Source organism: Aptenodytes patagonicus, chromosome Z, assembly GCF_965638725.1.
Source record: "Aptenodytes patagonicus chromosome Z, bAptPat1.pri.cur, whole genome shotgun sequence".
In the NCBI taxonomy this organism is placed as follows: Eukaryota; Metazoa; Chordata; class Aves; order Sphenisciformes; family Spheniscidae; genus Aptenodytes; species Aptenodytes patagonicus.
Window position 1 is genome coordinate 57,218,120 of NC_134982.1, and position 17,995 is coordinate 57,236,114.

General features: G+C 42.9%; 1 protein-coding gene across 1 annotated transcript; it reads left to right on the plus strand.

Moving 5' to 3' along the window:
- Positions 1-316: 316 nt before the first annotated feature.
- On the plus strand, positions 317-10,705 carry FNTA (farnesyltransferase, CAAX box, subunit alpha). Its single transcript, XM_076362036.1, has 9 exons — positions 317-456; positions 1,280-1,365; positions 1,969-2,083; positions 2,933-3,037; positions 3,790-3,916; positions 4,362-4,510; positions 6,436-6,498; positions 7,002-7,173; positions 9,114-10,705. Exons 1-9 carry the CDS (start codon positions 332-334, stop codon positions 9,240-9,242), a joined length of 1,071 nt encoding a protein of 356 aa, XP_076218151.1. The 5' UTR covers positions 317-331; the 3' UTR covers positions 9,243-10,705.
- The last annotated feature ends 7,290 nt before the right edge of the window (positions 10,706-17,995 follow it).

Here is a 17,995-nt window from a genome sequence, read left to right on the forward strand (position 1 = left end):
TCCCGCCGCCTCCCCCGGTAGGTTTCTGACGGTTAATTAGCAGACCCGTGGATTAAAGCTCCTCAGGGCGCAGCGCGGGCCCTGGGCGCTGCCGGTACCGGTCACGGGTCCGGGGGCGGAGGGCAGCCGTCCTGCCGAGCCGCCGGCCCAGCGCCACCGGCCGGCGCGTTCCCGCCAGGCCCCAGCGGCGGGAAGGGCCTCGCTCAGCCCCGGCCGCACACCCCCAGCCCTCCGCGCCAGGGGAGGCGGTAGGGAGCCACGCGGCCGCTCTGCCCCCGCCGCCGCGCCGGCCTCTACGGTTCCGCCAGGCCCCGGAAGCAGCAGCGGCGCGATGGCGACGGAGGGGACGGCGGCGGCGGAGCTGCAGCCGGAGGGGGAGGGCGGCGGCGAGCCGGAGGGCGGCTTCGGGCAGCTGCTGGAAGAGGAGGGGGAGGACGGCGGCTACGTGCTCTACAGGTACGGCCGCGGCGGCGCAGCCCCCGACGGCCGGGACGCCGCTCCCTCCGCCACGGGCGCGAGGGCAGTGGCGGCGCAGAGCGGCACGTTACGGCACGTCACGTGGGGGCGTGTTGCGCGCCCGCCCTCGGAAGCGGCTCTCGGGGGTGGGAGGTGCGGGATGGCGGAGCGGGGGCCGGAGGGCGGCAGCGGGCCGTGGCAGCCGCCCTTGCTGCTGGGGCGGGCGGGGGAGAAGGAGGAGGAGGAAGATGAAGAGGAGGAGGAGGAGGAGGAGGAGGAGGGGGGGGGGGGGGGGGGTGGCGGTGGCTACGTGCCGCACAGATAGCGGCCCGCGCGGGCAGGCCTCAGGGCGCGGGGCGGGTGGAGGAAGAGAGGCCGGGCGGGACGGCGGGAGTCGCCAGGGCCGGGGAGGTGGGGTGTCAGCGAGGTGCTTCCAGCCGCTCCCGTCTCAAGGCGACAGTGTCGCCAGCTGGAGCAGGAAGCCTCGGGGTGAAAAACGCGGCTGCCTGCTTAGGCTGAAAGCCGCGGGTGTCGCATGGCGCTCAAACCCAAGTCACAGCGTTGCGGCTGTGACTGTCGGAGGGCGAGGTGACCGATTGCTTTCCTCTCCCAAGTCGTCTTGCAACCGGATTTTCTCACAGATGTCAGCTCCTCCTTTACTTGTTTATATGCTGGTCTATGTTACGGACAATAATATAGTGACAGTAATAGTGACTGTCAGGAACAAGGATGTGTTGCTGGACATAGATTTGTGCGTGTAGTGGTTTGAGAAGCATTTTGTGCTGTTTAGAAGCACTGAAAAGACAAAAACCTGTATTTACAGGGACAGGAAGGAATGGGCAGATATTGAACCCGTCCCTCAAAATGATGGGCCAAATCCAGTTGTTCAGATCATCTACAGTGAAAAATGTAAGTTTTAAATATGTTCTGCACTGAAAACTTAAGGTGGTTAAATTTGTATCTGTCCTTTGTGTTGTTAAAGCAAGACTTCACATTTTGGAGAACGTATTTTCTATAGTAGTACTGTGAAGAAATTAACATTTATCATGTTACGGTGGTTGTGTGTGATGTTTTCACTAAGCATGTCTGAAGTTGAATCTTCACCTGAGATGTTAATAGCCAAGGTTTTATTTTAAAATCATATGGCTTAAGAGGTAGTACAACAGACACCCTGGTTCACGTAATGGGGCATTTCTAGCCTGCAAGTGGAAGAGAAATGTATGAAGCTACTGCATCTGGGGAAACAGTGTGAGTAAGCAGCAGGGAACTTTTCTGATTGTTTTGGATACTATTCAGATGGTGTATTTTTAAGATATTTTTGCAGCTTTTTGGTATACTAATATCATTTAGAGGTTTCAATCAGCAGTGCTGTCAGAGCAATATGTAGCTATCATTTTAAAGAGGTATACTTAAAGTACACAAAATAGGAAGTAACTTCAAAGGGTTATTAACCTTACCCACTAATAGGGCCATTGTCTCATAGCCTTGGATAAGATGCTGTTATCTATTTAGTTCGAGATGTCTATGATTACTTCCGGGCTGTTCTGCAGCGGGATGAGAGAAGCGAAAGAGCTTTCAAGCTAACAGCAGATGCCATTGAGTTAAATGCTGCAAACTACACAGTATGGTAAGTGATAATCTTGGGATTATTTCTGTCGTCATTTGATTGCCGACCTCTTATGTCTCTAATAATTTTGTTAGTCTAATCAGGGCATGACTAGTTGAGTTTACACAGAGGAGTAGTGAAGAATTCAGTGAGCTTCTGAAGAAAGCCTTTGTTCAGTATTTTCTATGTCTCATTTTGATTTGGTGGTTTTCATTCCTTTGGCTTTGAGGATGTTACCAATCAAGGTCAGGATTAACCACAAAAAGAACTTTGCTGTTTAAAATTAGATCACTTACCTGATAACGTGGCCTTGGTAAAATGCTGAAGATGCCCTCAGTTGACTTCAAGAAGAGGCGTAAAAGCATGATAGCTGCTATTTCCTGCTAAATAATTGTATACTTACTAAATAGTGCATTTTAGAAGATCTGTCAGGTTAATGTTCAGTTAGGTAATGAATAAACAGTGAATTTCTGATATTCAGAGTAGGGCCTTTTAACTTGTGAATGCTAACAAGTGCCTCTTGTATATCTGTATTCCACTAATGTGCATAACATCAGAAAGTTTACATTGTTTTAAGCGCATAAGTCATAGTTTCTGTGATGAAAAGATTAGTGTTGGTAGACAGAGGTTAACCTGAAACAGGACTGTTGTGATCTTAGATGACATACTCTTGTAACCTGTTGTATTCCAGTTCTCCACTGTTCGATAATTGAATGGCCTTTAACAGAACTGGATATGTGGTTTAGTTTTTTGCACTCTTTTTAACTCAGTATCTATTAGAAGAACTGTGAACAAAGGTTCTTCTATGTTCTCCTCTGTGAATTTTAGGAAAGCTCTGTTGCAGTGTTCGAATGCTTGACTTTTATACAGGCATTTCCGGAGAGTCCTCCTGCAGTCTTTGGGAAAGGATCTCCATGAGGAGCTTAAGTATATTACAGCCATCATTGAAGATCAGCCAAAGAACTACCAAGTGTGGTAAAATCATGTTTTCTTTCAATTCTTAATGCATTTTTTTGCAGATAATTTTTGTTTTGTGAATTGTCTAGAATAAGTTGTGATCATTGATCCTAAAAGCTGCTTCCTGCATCTACTGCAGTGGCAGTAGTGGAGGATTTAAATGGAGTGGCATCAGTATCACTGCCAAAGTCCTCTTCAGCAGTTTGTTCTAAACACATGATTATGAGGTGCTGAAAAGGTCTTGTTTTCTTTTAATTTCAGTTTTTAAACTGTCAAAGTAAGTCTGACAGATCAAAAAAAATGACTGATAAAAAGGCAAACAGAAAAACAAATAGAAATGAGGGGTTTTTTCTTCTGTTGGCTCTTGGAGTTTGCTTACCTGTTGTGGGGTTTTTCCCAAGTGAACGGGAATAGGCAAAACAGCAGCGTTGTTATTGCTAGAGAAATTATGTAGTACTAGGAAAATCTTATTCTGCTGAAGACTTTGGCCATGAGTGTTAAAGGTGGGAACATGTTACTTCAACTAAACATAACGTCTAAAAGGAAGTGATTGGCCAATGTGTATGTGTAGTTAGAATTTGTTATAGTATAGGTATGCATCATATATTTCTCAGAGCCAAGTGAAATGTTTTGGTATATTTAATTTGAAGTATTTAACTAGTGGTTTTTTCCTAAGTAGTACAGTTGCTATATGCTGTTTTAATACAGACCACACGTTCACAAAAAATTTTTAGACTATTCTAAAAATATTTTCCTCCTCTTTTCATTAGGCATCACAGACGGGTGTTGGTGGAGTGGCTGCAGGATCCATCCCAAGAGCTTGAGTTCATAGCTGACATTCTTAACCAAGATGCCAAAAATTACCATGCGTGGCAACACAGACAATGGGTTATTCAGGTATTGTATCCACAGAACTCTTGAGTCACTAAATAACCTGCTCAGGTTGTGGAGTTTTGCTTCTTAAATACAATCTGAATTGCATTTGGCACTTTGTTTCTTAAGGCTGAAGCAGGAAAAACAATTGCATTTTAATGTGTGGTAGAGGTTAGCTATAAACTTGCCGTTTAGGAAGCGAGTTCAAAAAGGTCTATTGTTGGTTGCTTATTGTTATGTACGTGAATTTAATGATGAGCTAATAACATTGTGTGCAATTGAATAGTGTAGCATGTTCCTAGTGCACCCTTCCTTATTTTTCTTTGAACTTTGTTGATTTCTTTAAAAAAGTCTCTGTATCTAATGTGCAGAGAACTAGGAGATTCATAGGAGCAAGGAGAATATATTTCAAAAAATAAAAAATAAAAACTTTTGATTGTGATATTCTCTCTTCCTTCCCTTTCCATAGGAGTTCAAATTATGGGACAATGAACTGGAATACGTAGATCAGCTTTTGAGGGAAGATGTGAGAAACAACTCTGTTTGGAACCAACGACACTTCGTAATTTTCAACACCACCGGCTATGATGATCCAGCAGTCCTAGACAGAGAAGTCCAGTTAGTAATGCTGTTCATGCTCACATTAAGTATTCTCCATTACATGACAGCAAAGGAATACTTTGACAGTGCCTGTGGGCTTGTCTTTCCTGTTTTTAATGCAGTTTTTGGGCTCACTCTCATGGATAGCAGATCAAGTGTTAGTACATAGATGTGTTCAGTACCACTGACTTGTCGAGTAATACTGAAGCAAGCTATGCTTACCCTGGGCAAGCTGTTCTCATGAATCTGTCTTCCCACCCTGCTATTTATTGTGCAAACAAATCTTTTGGCTTTTTATAGTCAACTAGCTATAGTGGACCAACCTGCAGAAAATCTGTGACACTGGAACCACGTAAGTTGTGCTGTTCATTAGTATCTTACATCCTACCCCTAGAAAGCTTGGAAGGAGAGGCACTCTCAGTGTTGTACTAAAATGCTGGTTTAGTAGTACAGTAGCCACAATGATTTAAAGATAATGTGGACATGGATTGTAGGAAGAGGAATTGCCTTGTGTGAGGAATTTGATGCAGCTGGAAAAAGAAGGGAGCTTTCAGGGGTATGTGGTCAGCACAAAGACAACTGCCTATGTGAGTTGGCTAGTTTTGAGGAAAATGAGCTTTGGAAACTGTTTTGAAGAGGTATGTTTAACTGCAGACAAACTGGGCTTCTAGCCATTTATTTTGCTACTGATGGTGGTAAGGGAAGCTTCCTTGTATGGTTTTAACATCTCAGATTGCTGATCAGGGTTGATGGTTATGAGAAGATGTTTGTCTAAAGTGAAGAAGCAATGAAAAGAAGGTACTGCAACTTTTTGGAGTTATTCTTCAGAAGAAAGACTGAGTCTCTGAATAGGTCCATTGGTACATTGTGCATAGAGGATCCCAGCCCCCACCATCTTTCATGGTTGTCTTTGCAAACTGCTGTAAGTTGTACTTCTCTTCCAGTTTATAACTTTCCTGCAGATTAATAAATCTGAACCATTTCCGTGTCTTAGGCTTGGATATTTCCAGCTTTTCCTCTCCAGAGGTTAGATCTGACATCCTCCCTTGATCTGTTTATACGTGGTGCTATGTTCAAGATAATTGGATACCATCTTAAGAATCAGACTGTCTAAGGTTAAGACTTCCAAGATGTCATTATAGAACTGTAGTTGGGCTGCTTGTTGCTTGATAAACTCACTCTTTGTCATAGTGACTGCAGAAGGTTAAAAAAGGTGTAGGGTTGGGGTTTTTTTTTTCAGTACTGCTTATAGAACTTTTTATCAGTATCTGCTGTCTCTGAAAATCAGCTGAATGCCTGGTTATGCGGGGGAAGGGCAGAAGGTAAAGTCTGTTTTGTGAAGACGAATGTGGCTTTGCGACTCTGTCAGGTGCCTCTTGTTGCTTTGCTTTTAGAGGGGTTGCCTAACTGCTGCTTTAAAAGAACTGCTGCAGAAGGCTGTGTGAGTTGAAAGCTCAAGCTCTGCCTTTCTGTTGGTTTGCTCAAGTACAGCCTCATGAAGAAAGTTCTGCACATAGGTACAGAACATACCACATGCAGTCATATTAACGTAGCTCACCCTGGGCTTCAATTGCTCCAGCCCTTTTCAGCCCCTTGCCATTTCTGAGCATCAAGACACAAGTTACTCCTTTAGCATACCAGGAGAGTATGTCATGTTGTTTCTTAGTGTTATTGCTCGTAATTTTGAGAACTGTTTCATTGTTGTGTAAAATGTAGCAAATTGAACATTTCAGAATTTTAAACAGTTCTCACAATGTCTGCTTCTCTGAGACTAGTGGTGATTACATTGCAAGACATTTTTGATCTATGACCCTGCTTTTTTTCTGCAAAAAGACTGAAATATAGACTAGAGGGATGTATTTGGGAGTGTCTAAGCACATTCAGGTAATTTCTAACTGCATTGTTAGTGGTTGCATTCATGACCTTTTATCTTTTTCTCACAGATACACTCTTGAGATGATCACAGCAGTGCCACATAATGAGAGTGCTTGGAACTATTTAAAAGGGTGAGGTATCCTTCTCTGTGGGGCAACGAGAATATCTGTAGAAGGTGTTTTATGCCTAGCTCTTAACCCGAAAGAGCTTGCTGCTGTTCATTCTAGTGTTGTGTGCTTAGGTGGGCAGGCAAAAACCTCCACAAGGGGTTAATACATTAACCTAATTTCTCTGTAACTTTCCACTAAGTTTCTGGCCCTGTAGTTCTTGTGGGAGGATTGCAAGTACTTCTCATGCTTTTAAAAACTTGACCTGTAATGTTACTGCGTTCAAGAGCATAGAGTAGGAAGTAATGAGCACGCTTGCAGTCTAATTTCTGTTCAGTTGAGCATAACTATACTAGCTTACTACAACATTAAGCTGATTATTGCTGCATGCTGCTTACTTTCTACTTACTTGTATTTGCACCCTTATTTCAAAAGTGATCTCCAAATAAAGGAGTCATAACAAAAATGTAATTCTTAACACCAGATTTCCCAGTGTTATGTTTCAAGCCTATTAACCTCTGTTCTAGGATTCTACAGGATCGTGGTCTTTCTAAATATCCAAATCTGTTAGAGCAACTGTTGAATTTACAGCCCAGCCACAGTTCACCCTATCTGATTGCCTTTCTTGTGGACATATATGAAGATATGCTTGAAAACCAGTGTGATAACAAGGAAGAAACACTAAACAAGGCATTGGAGGTACGTTTTGAGAGCTTGGTTTTACTTCTCAGGGGTGCCATCTATTGCTCTCTTTTTTATATCCCGACAAAATGGGATTGATTTTCATAAATAGAACAGGTTACTTGCTAATGACAGGAGCTCTATGAAGAGCTGAATGTGAAAGCCAGATAATCGCAAGGGTCTCATGAATTTGTCCATAAATAATAACTTGCCAGTTACAAAATCACTGTACGTTTTCTTCACCTGGTAGTAAAGGAATGTTTCTGATATTGCCTGCGGAAGAAAGGACACGTTTGCACAATCGAGGAGTTTCCAATGCTAACTTTGTAGCATGAACTCACTTTGTTCTCTGTGAGTTAGTGAATCTTGTTCTCAGAGTATCTGTATCTAGACAGAATCTCAAGCTCCCTTTGCACTTCTTAGCTCTTTCTAAGAAAGCTGGCAGAATTAGCTTAGAGGCCAGCAGGCACTGGGGACTTCAGTAAGGAATGTCGAGCACCATTTCCTACAGAAAATAAATGACTTCTAGCAATGTTGTGCATCTCCTTGTGCTTCATATTCGGGCAACTCCTTGCTGTGGTTTGCAGTGTACTTTTTACAAGAACGCTTTTCATTCACTGTGGCCAGACTGGAACTTGGTGTAATTAGAGATGCAGTTCTTGCTTGGACTGTCTGTGTTCCAACATCAGTCTTTTTCAACATTTTTTCTTCGTTGTGTTGCAGGACCAGAGTGTAAATAAGTGCAGTTGTACCTCTCAGATTCATGTCCCTTTATACTATTTCACTGAGTTTGATTTCTTCATCTATTTAGGCATCGAAGCTCCTGTTTCTCAACTCTGGTTCACTAACTAAGGCAATGTCATCTGCATAATAAAAGGGAATTGACCAGAACATTTGTAGACAGTGTTCAGACCGTATAAATTTTACACAGCATGTCCTGTGAGTAGGGTTGACTTCTGCTGTGCCTCACTGCTCACCCAGATCAAAATAAAACAAAAATCAGAACATGTAGATGTATCTGTATAGCACCAACTCTAACATGTTGTGAGAGAAAGTTACTGACTTGCATGGAGAATCCTTTTGGGACAGTCTGCTAAGAGAAAAACCATAAACAAAATATCCCCTGTTAGTCCATCGGGAGTACTGAAGATTCAAGAGCAGGATGTTCCCCCACTGTTTTGAATGAAGTGGTTTACAGACAACAGGATCACTAAAAGACAGTCAAGCCTGTCAGGAGGTCACAAGTATACTGTAGTATACTACAGGCTGAATAGGCTGGGGTAGATGACAAGTGGTAGGCACAGAAAGGAGTCATGGGGAAGCAGTTGCAACTGAAATAGGACTGCAGAGATTTTTGCTCAGTGTCAGATTGGTTGACTACCAATTGGAATTGAGGGAACTGGGGTTGTTTAGCCTGGAGAAAAGGAGGCTGAGGGGAGACCTCATCGCTCTCTACAACTACCTGAAAGGAGGTTGTAGCGAGGTGGGTGTCGGTCTCTTCTCCCAAGTAACTAGCGATAGGACAAGAGGAAATGGCCTCAAGTTGCGCCAGGGGAGGTTTAGATGGGATGTGAGGAAAAATTTCTGTACTGAAAGAGTGGTTAAACATTGGAACAGGCTGCCCAGGGAAGTGGTTGAGTCCCCATCCCTGGAGGTATTTAAAAGATGTGTAGATGAGGCACTTAGGGACATGGTTTAGTGGGCGTGGTGGTGTTGGGTTGATGGTTGGACTCGATCTTAGAGGTCTCTTCCAACCTTAATGATCCTATGATTCTATGGAATTGACATCAGTCTGAGGTCATTGGACAGCTACAAATCTGGTGATTAAAACAAATGTTGTTGCTAAGAAAGGTGTTTCTAATACTGGCTGAACCATAAATTGTATGCATTTTATAAAGATAATTAAGGATTCCATAAGCTTTTGGTATAACACTCCAACTCTCAATTTTCTTTCATAGTTGTGTGAAATTCTGGCTAAAGAAAAAGACACCATCCGAAAGGAATACTGGAGATACATTGGAAGGTCCCTTAAGAACAAGCATAGCTCAGGCACAGAACAGAGCACAATGACAGACAAGCAGCAGTAACTGAACATGGAAGAAAACAGTGTTAAGCTCTCAAGCTGTTCTAAAGCAGTACTAAGTAGGGTCATCCACTAGTTTAAAATCCAGTGTAGTATTCCCCTGGTGAAGAGGTATTGCAATGAAAGAGGAGTGCAGAGTGCTGTATAGTCTTGGGTCGCTGCTGCTACTGGTGATAGCTCTAGTTGCAGTCAAGAAATGCTTAATTATTGAAATATACCAAATAAAGGGTTTATTTCCTAATAATAAATACATAAAGCTATACCTACTATTTATAAGGCACTAAACGAATTTCTCATGCCCTGGTTTATCCACTCATGGTTCCTAACAGTCACCTCAGGTGCTGCAGTAATGACTGCAGGTAACTTAGCTGTAGTGGATATAAAGTAACCTACTCCTGGTCAGCGCAAGCAGGCACTGCAGTTGTTGCCTTATGTGGGAGCAGCTATGCAACACTGACAGCACATGCCATTGTATGTAACTAACACCAAGTGTCATTTTGTAATAAAAACAGGTAACTTAAAGCATTTTTCTGAAATGTGAAGCACTGGAATGGGTTGCCCAGAGAGGCTGTGGATGCCTCATCCCTGGAAACATTCAAGGTCAGGTTGGACGGGGCTCTGAGCAACCTGATCTACTTGAAGATGCTCATTGCAGGGGATTGGACTAGATCACCTATAAAGGTCCCTTCCAACCCAAACTATTCTATGATTCTAAATTTTTTAGTGTGTTTCTTTTGGTCTTTAGATGTGCACAGTCTGTTCTTCTTAGATGCTAATAGAGATAAAAATAAAATATCCCCTTTTAGGGATATTGGATTCTATTGCATTGAGATGTCTTGCACTGGAGTAGTCTCATCCCAGAAACTTTCAATACACTTGATGTATTCAGTGGAGCCTTGAATTCTTATCTGCACAGTCAGGAAAAATGCTTTGAGGAACCTAGAAGATCTACTTAGTTTTTTCCTGGAATTCTGTTCAGGCAGCTGAAAATCTAAATTCTTTTTTTCTTCGTCCTTTGTAATCAGACCAAACTGAAGTCATAGGTCAGAAGAGATTATAACTAACCGGTTATGTTACATATCTTCACTGAACTGGAAGGGAAGGAATCATTTTATTTGGGACCTATTTGCATTAAATGTCTTAACCTTGTTGCTCCTGTAGGCTTTTCATATCTTTTCCATGCATATATTCAGCCAAGAAGTATTTTTCCTCCCCTTTGTGAAAGATAGAAGGCACCTGCAATACAGAACTGCAAAGGATGTGTATACCTGTACAAGAAAACTGCTGCATCTGTCCTGTTTTCAATAAATGGCTATTGTAAACTGTGTTCTTAGCATAGAGTGCTTGTCTGATATGAAATATTTTCTTGGAAATTATCATAAGGGGAAGAAATAAATACTAATGTTTATTCCATAATGTGAACACTCTTTCTGATACTAAACATTAAAAGCTACTGCTGTAATTAAACCATAGTGGAGATTTATTTTAAACACTTGAAATACGTTAATTCAGTGCATTCTTTAAAACAACTCACGGGGAGTAGAATTAATATATGAAAGCTGTGTAATTTTTTTTAATGTTTTTGCTGCTTTCACAGCAGTAGAGAAAACACTTTTATATTGACACATGAACATTTAAAATGGACATGAACTTCAAACTTTTGGAGATTTGTTACCTGCTCTTTTTTTTTTTGCCACTTTTTTTTTTTTTCTGGCTGCTGCTATTTTTTTTGCCCCCCTTTTTTTCCCCACCTTTTTTTTGCCCTTTTTTTTTTTCCCCACCTTTTTTTTTCGCCGCCTTTGCCACCTTTTTTTGCCACAGTTGAAGCTCCAGCATAGAACAGAAAGTGTATGTTTCTACCCCCATGAGTTGTTCCTAATTGAGACTACACTAAATATGGAGTACTGATTAGACAGGATGTTCAAGGTTTTCAGGACAAAGTAATATATTTGCCATTACCAGTCAAGAAAGCTCGGAAAGATACAACAGACAAATGCAGTCCTTAAAATAAACGTCATCAATGAAGAGGGAACAGAATTTTGCCTCTGCATATGGTGTTACTAAGTTCCCATATCTTTAATAAACAAAATTCAGAGGGCACTTGGAATAAGGCAGAGTATTCTTTATAGACACTGGCATGAATTTCAGAGAAAATAACTCATCCCAAGGTAAGATGACGAACAGTGTCCCCTGGGACAGTGTATTTTGGGATGTGACCTCTTAGTCACTTGTGGTCTCAGGAAAGATCTTAGATTTAGCCCTGTTGTGTTTCTGTGTCAAGAACAGTGGGATCCTCTGACCAGACTCTTAGACTTTTTTCTTACAGCGTGGTCAACTTCTGGCCTCTCCATGCTTGAAAATGATGTCTAGGAGTAATCAGAGAGTCATCTACTGGCAAGGTTAATAGGGTTATACACTGGTTATACAAGCATAGTGATACTTGCACAGATAATGCCACTTCTGAGCTAAGTTTACCAATGAAGGAATAACCAGATATGTACTCTAACAGAAAAATATCTCATGTAAAACAAACGTGTGACCAAACAAATCGTGCAAATCCTAAGAAAAGACCATGCTGGAGACTAGAGTCCAGTTTAAAAAAAAAAAAAGTCATGTTTTAACAGAAATGTTCATTTTTTTCTTTAAAATGTTTCTATTTACTGTCAGATTGCAAGGAAGCTCTAAAATTCTCTTCAAAAGGCACCTCAGTTCTGTGGTAGTCAGCCATACTCAGAAATACTGAGCTGTCAGAGCTGGGAAAATGACAGGCTACCCAGCCAGGCTGCAACTGCAGGTACCAAGCCTTTAATTTTAAAAATGTGTCTGAGACAGAATCTTTCTCATGGAAGTGGGAGCTTGACAAAATGTATGAGCTATAGAGAGAAGGGTCTTACAGTCGGAAGTGTTAGATGACTTCACCCTGTAGGCATTGGTACTGAGTACCTATGATCAGGGGAAATACCAAACTGATTTGTCCTAAGGGCTCATCTGTGCAAGAAAACTTACAGCTGTTACTGATTGTGTGTAGTGATGTGACTCTTGTGTACAATTTTACTACTGAAGAGCTGTGCCTAAATGGAAAACTGTATTGGTACAACTGCCCCTTGTAAATCAGCGTAATTGGAACATTCAGTGGAGTACAGAGAATTATTAAAGCATGTGAAATTATTTCCTATGCATGCTTTCATCAGAGACTGATGTTCTTGCCTTGGTTTAGCTGTGTCTGTCCTTCTAAGCCGTTACTGACTTCCACCTTATTGTCTCTGCAGCTCGGCTGACAAAACAGTGCACAAGTCCTTCCTAATCTGTTCAGTACAAATCCACCTCAGCTAGCACAAAATGCTTCCATCAGTTGCTGTCTGGCTGTGCTGAGGCAGATGAGGAGCGTGTGGTTCAGCTGGACCTTCTGTGGGAGCAGTATCCTCCAGCAGGGAGGCAGTGAGGTTTCTAATCGCTCCTGCCACATGAAACACTTCTGTCCAGGTGCTAGCAGGCAATTCATGCAGTGCAGCGGTGACAAGGGGCTTATGGAGACATGGGCCCCTACAAGACCACAAAATGCTCCTGTGGCTTTTAGAACAAAGGGGTAAGGGAACAACATTAAGTGGTGGTGTGGAGTCATCCCTTACGGGCCCACACAAAGGCTTTGCAAATGCTGGTGGACTTGCCTATGTGCAAGTTCAAAAAAGGCAGGGGAGACACCAGCCTGTACTTTTCTTGCCCTGTGCATGCAAACAGAGAGAGAATATCTTTATTAACTCCTTGAGTCACATGTCTCGGGTGTTGTCCCAGATACAGCATGGTGGATGCAATAATATGAAAAATGCTCCTCAGCCATGCCCTTTTCTGAACATCAGTGCCTTCTGCACATTACTGACTTTGTGGGATAAGGTGTGTGCTTTGCACTTTCTATTCCAAGTCTAGTTTTAGTTGGTGATTACCTGTGGCTTTTGGGTTGGCAGCAGGTTTCCCTAGTGTATCTTCTGCTTAAGGCAGATTGATTTGGCACACTTGGGTAAGGCTGAGTTTTGGCAAGCCTGTTAATGTGGCAGTATGGCATTTTATTTCTAGTCCACAGGTGTCAAATATCCTTCAATATTTAGTTTTTCTTGTAAATAACCATGTCTATTAAATATCTCAAGTTGGAAACATTTTCTTCCCCTTTAAGGCTATACTGTCAGACTTTTGGTACAATATATTCTAAGAGCAAAGGGTAAAAAAATTGCATTTGAATGTAAAAACTACATTATTTTTGTCCTATAAGAGGTCCTTTCCAGAATCCCTGGCAGTCTGGACTGGTCTGTATAATTCTGGTAATGAATAACATTACCATTTTAAAGTACTCTGTGTACATTTACATGAGTACACTCTGTATGGGTGCCTACTCAATACAGCCAAACAGTGGATGAAATCTGAAGCAGAGAATAGAAATCTCTGAAGTAGACAATCATTTGTTTTTCTCCACAGTATGTTATCTAATGCTTAAGTGTTCGAATAGGGATGATCTGTACCTAGCAGAAGTCACAGTGTAAAAGTGACATTGTCATTTTCTCTATTCATGCCTTCTCTGCTCTTAGCATCCTTTTATCTTAATGCATCACTTGGCTTAAGAACATAAACCCTTCGGACACAAGACTTTTTGAAAATTAGGAGCCTATTCCTGGACCAGAAGTGATGCTGTTGACACTGTTGAGACAGGAACATGTTTGCAAGTTCTGGGCCTCCCCGTGCCTGCTCTGAAAAGAATACCTTACCTTCTGCTGCTAGGGTGGGCCCTGAAATTGCAGAAAAGGAAAAAAAAGAAGAAAAAAAGCATCATAGCATGCAAAGAGGCACACAAGTGTCTGCATGTGAACATTCAGGACAAGACCGCCAAAATGGAGAGTGCGTGCACTTATTTAGGTTTCTGTAAGTACTTGGCATGAAGAGCTAATAGAAGCTTCATCAACTTTAGCTAGGAACCCCACCTCAGGGTGTCTAGATGTCTACATCAGCTGTCCTGTGTAAGCTCCTTGGGGCTTGGACTCTGTGCACCATTACATGTGTCGCCCATCACTGTTCCTCAAGAAGCCATGGGATATAAGCCTTCCTGAGATTTCAGCCTTGGGGAATTAAATTCTTTGCTGTATCATTTTTCTGCTGCTGCGCAGCAGGGAAAGTTGACGTTAATCGCTAGATGGCAGTGTGAAATTCACCCTGAGTTCCCTGACGCCGGCTATGTGCAGGCAAGCAGAGGTGTAACTAGGACAACTCTTTCTCCATGCAACACCACTAATTTCGCACCTGCTAATTAAACATGGAAGAGCAACTGCTTGGTAAGTCAATACATAGCACCACAGAGGGCTCAAGCACAAGTATTCTGGGAGGGGCTTAATGGTCATCTTCACTAAAAATTGTTGGTGTTAATTGGAGAGCAATTTTTCATTAACTGAAATGATGTCTCCTCTGACACTGGACACCTTGTACCAGATCTGGACTCTGCTGAGTCCTGGTGTTCTAAAATAACTGCATGACTAAACCCCTCTGCTCAGAGTGTGGGGTTTGTGGCCAGTTCACACCTTTTGGAGACGTGCCTCCAGTCACAGTCCTACACTCATGCACCTTCACAAGCTGGACAGTTTTGGTCCCCTAAAGTCAGTCTTGTTACGGTAAGTTTCTCTGGTCCCTCTGTAATGAAGTGCTGGTCATTGCTGGCTGTTTCTGTGAATACGGGTTGAAGGACAAGAGGACCTGCTCCTGTTTCTTGGAAGTCAGGGGAGGACTTGGGCCTAATTGAGGACATCAAGCGTGCTGTTGTAGGTCCAAATGTGGTTGCATCACTCGTCGGGAAGCAGGACCGAGGACTTTGGTGAAGAAGGGCAAAGACAGACCTCTCTTCCTTATCCACTGGTTTGTCAGAACTGAGCCTTGTGGGTTGTCACCACAGTGCAGGGATTTTAAGTGAATGAAGAGATGCCATGTGTGACTTTAGCCAAGCCAGCTTGAACACCCAGGGCTACTCAGGTGCAGCTGCTTCCTATGTGGCATTGAGCTGCCAGGACACGCTACCATTACCCCCTCCCATGGGTATAATGCTAGCCCTTATGTGAAACAGTGGGGTGACAAGTATAATGCTGCCGTATCAGTACTGCTCATGAGTAGTGATCTTGCCACTGCAGAAGAGGTCTTGCTGTGCTTGGGCTTCTCATTCTTTTGGGTTTAGGTTGCTTGGTATAGGTGTATTTGGTTAATTACTTCAGTGGTTTCCTGATGTGTCCTGTTTGTTGTTCAGTCATCTCTCCAATGGACCCAAGAACAGCTGAATAAATGCTTGTGCTGCTACCAAGAAGCTTTGGAAGGAGGAAAAGAAAAGGAAAAGGGAACTGTGTTTGTATTGTTGATGTGCATCCCCTGTCCTTCCCCTTCTGCCAAAGCTTGTCACCAGAACAAGAAGGTGGCAGGTAGATAACCTTCTTCCCTTTTCAGAGCCATGGTGCTTACGCACATCTGCCCCTGCTCTAGATTTCAGCCACACCATGAATATGAGTTTTACTCCCGGTTTTACTAGAAGACAGTGAGAACACATTCTCCCTGTACATCATAGCATATGGTGCTCACTGGCTCTGCTGGCTGCTTCTTGCACTGACAGTTTCTCTGCCGCAAAATGAGCCAAAATGACCATTTGCAGGTACCCACAGCCCAGCTGCATGGCTGGTGTGAAGGGCTCCCAAGCTTACAAGCCTTTGCAGCACTGTGCCAGCACTCTGCTACCAGTTGAGTGGTAGCGCCAATCATCTTGCTAAGTTGTTTTAGAAGTCTAGCCTGCAAAGACCCTGAGCTTAGCTGAAGGCTACAATAAAAGGAGAGAGTGTTCAGGATTTTAAATGGGCAAATGAAAACCAGAAACATCTGTTTTTAAAAATACATTTTCAAATGTCAATGTTGATCATTCTTTAACTGAAAAATTAAAAACTTGTAAATTGAGAATAGAAAACTGCCTGGCTTCTGACATTCATAGGGAAAATGTATGAGAGAGATTTGTTTTAGGCAAGATTTAATTCTTTGTTAGAAGGGGATGTCTGGACAAAACCCCAAAAGCTGGATGAGTTCTGCTTGTTATTAGCAGTGTCCCAAGCACAGCTAGGTCCCTCTCAGAGATGACATTTTCTCTTGTGTCATTGCAGAAGGAAGGGGAAGATGAGGGATGACTGGGCCCGAGGCAATCCAAAATCACTACTCATGCCTCACTAACAACAGCTAAAAATATTACAGCAAATAATTTCAGGAGAGGCATCTGCTGCTGAACCAGACAGAGCCACCTAGCACACCCAGCAGTTCTGTGCATTTGCAGTAAGAGCAGTGCCTTCCCTCCAGGTTAGTCTGTATTGGCTTTCTTATTTCTTTTTTTAATTGCTAATACATTGGTGGCTTTGTGCTTGCCTGACCCATTCAGGCTAAAATTTATAGGGAGAGAAGAGGAAGGAAAAGATGAGATATAACCCATTTTACTGCAGGATTACCACTCAGCAGCCATAGCAAGGACATGACCCTCATCCCCTTTGTATCCTATGCTGCCAGCTTTCAGCTGTCACTTTATAGCATGGACTTTTTACTGCAGAAACCACGTCCTCACATGTTTGAAAATGCCTGGTGTACACAGAAATGCCCCCCCCACTCCAACAAATGATAGCAGTCTCTTTGTCACCACAGGAGTTTCACCTGCTTTCTGTTCCTCTGCTCCATGCCTGCATAGCAGATACAAGCAGTGCAGGGCAATGCTTTCCCATGCTTTGCCATGCTGCACTTAGCCTGGGTAGTGCTGGAGTTGATGTGATTTTGCAGAGACTTCTAGAGAGCCCCTTTGCTCACAAGGGTCCTCATGGAAAAGGACCTATCCATGAAGGCCCCCTGCAACCCCCCCAAGTCTTGGGCCAGTTGTGGAGACTGGGGTATGTGACTCCATTGTACCATCTCATCATAGCATCCCACCCATCATATGATCCCAGCAGGTCAGTTGAGAGGTCTAGGCATAAGGTAGCAGTTGGCTTAAATTTTACTGAAATAGAGGCATATAGATCCAAAGATTAACCACTATGTTTTGCAAAGAGCAGCTTCTCTTCTGTGTCAGGTGGCAGCATCCACTGTAAGCATAGGCACAGAGCAGCACTCAAAGAGGTCAAATAGGGTCACTCAGTGATTTGAATTCATAGGGAACCTGCCTAAGTGTGGGTATTGTTTTGAAAGAGGGTGGAGATAGCAGAGAAGAAAAGGGCAGAAAAAACAGAGGGTAATAAAAATCTAGCTCATAGCCTGAACCAGTATTGTAGCATGGCCCTGAGAGATATGCATAAAATATATCTGAGCAGCAGAGGAAAATGTGTTTACAGTGATGAGCAGATATTGTTTTATTTGCTTCCTCCTGCTCACAGAAACAGGGCTTTGTGAGTAAACCAGATACATCCCTGATATCTCAGCCTTGCTGGAACAGTGCTTGGGATGCTGTGTTTCTGATTCATTCACACAGAATGGAGTGAAAACAGCAACATTTGTGGTGATCAAGTAGAGGAATATCGGTTGGTTCAGGGGGAACCTCCAAATGAACAGTAATGACAATTTCAAGAAAGGATAATTGGGTTTTTTTGTCCTCTTCTGACAGAGAGCAGAGCTGGAATTTGAGAATTTTTAAAAGCTGTTTCTATTTCGTAGTACACTGTGACTTTAGGTCCTGTAAGAACAGTGTGCCTACTGGAACCATGCCATTACAAGGGTATGTGGTCA

What these genes read in the sequence shown, in the direction of transcription:
- FNTA (XM_076362036.1), top strand. Translation starts at nt 332, where the DNA reads ATGGCGACGGAGGGGACGGCGGCGGCGGAGCTGCAGCCGGAGGGGGAG. An exon ending in CCAAAGAACTACCAAGTGTG is followed by an intron (nt 3,038 to 3,789) that starts GTAAAATCATGT and finishes TCTTTTCATTAG; the next exon opens with GCATCACAGACGGGTGTTGG. An exon ending in ACAGACAATGGGTTATTCAG is followed by an intron (nt 3,917 to 4,361) that starts GTATTGTATCCA and finishes CCCTTTCCATAG; the next exon opens with GAGTTCAAATTATGGGACAA.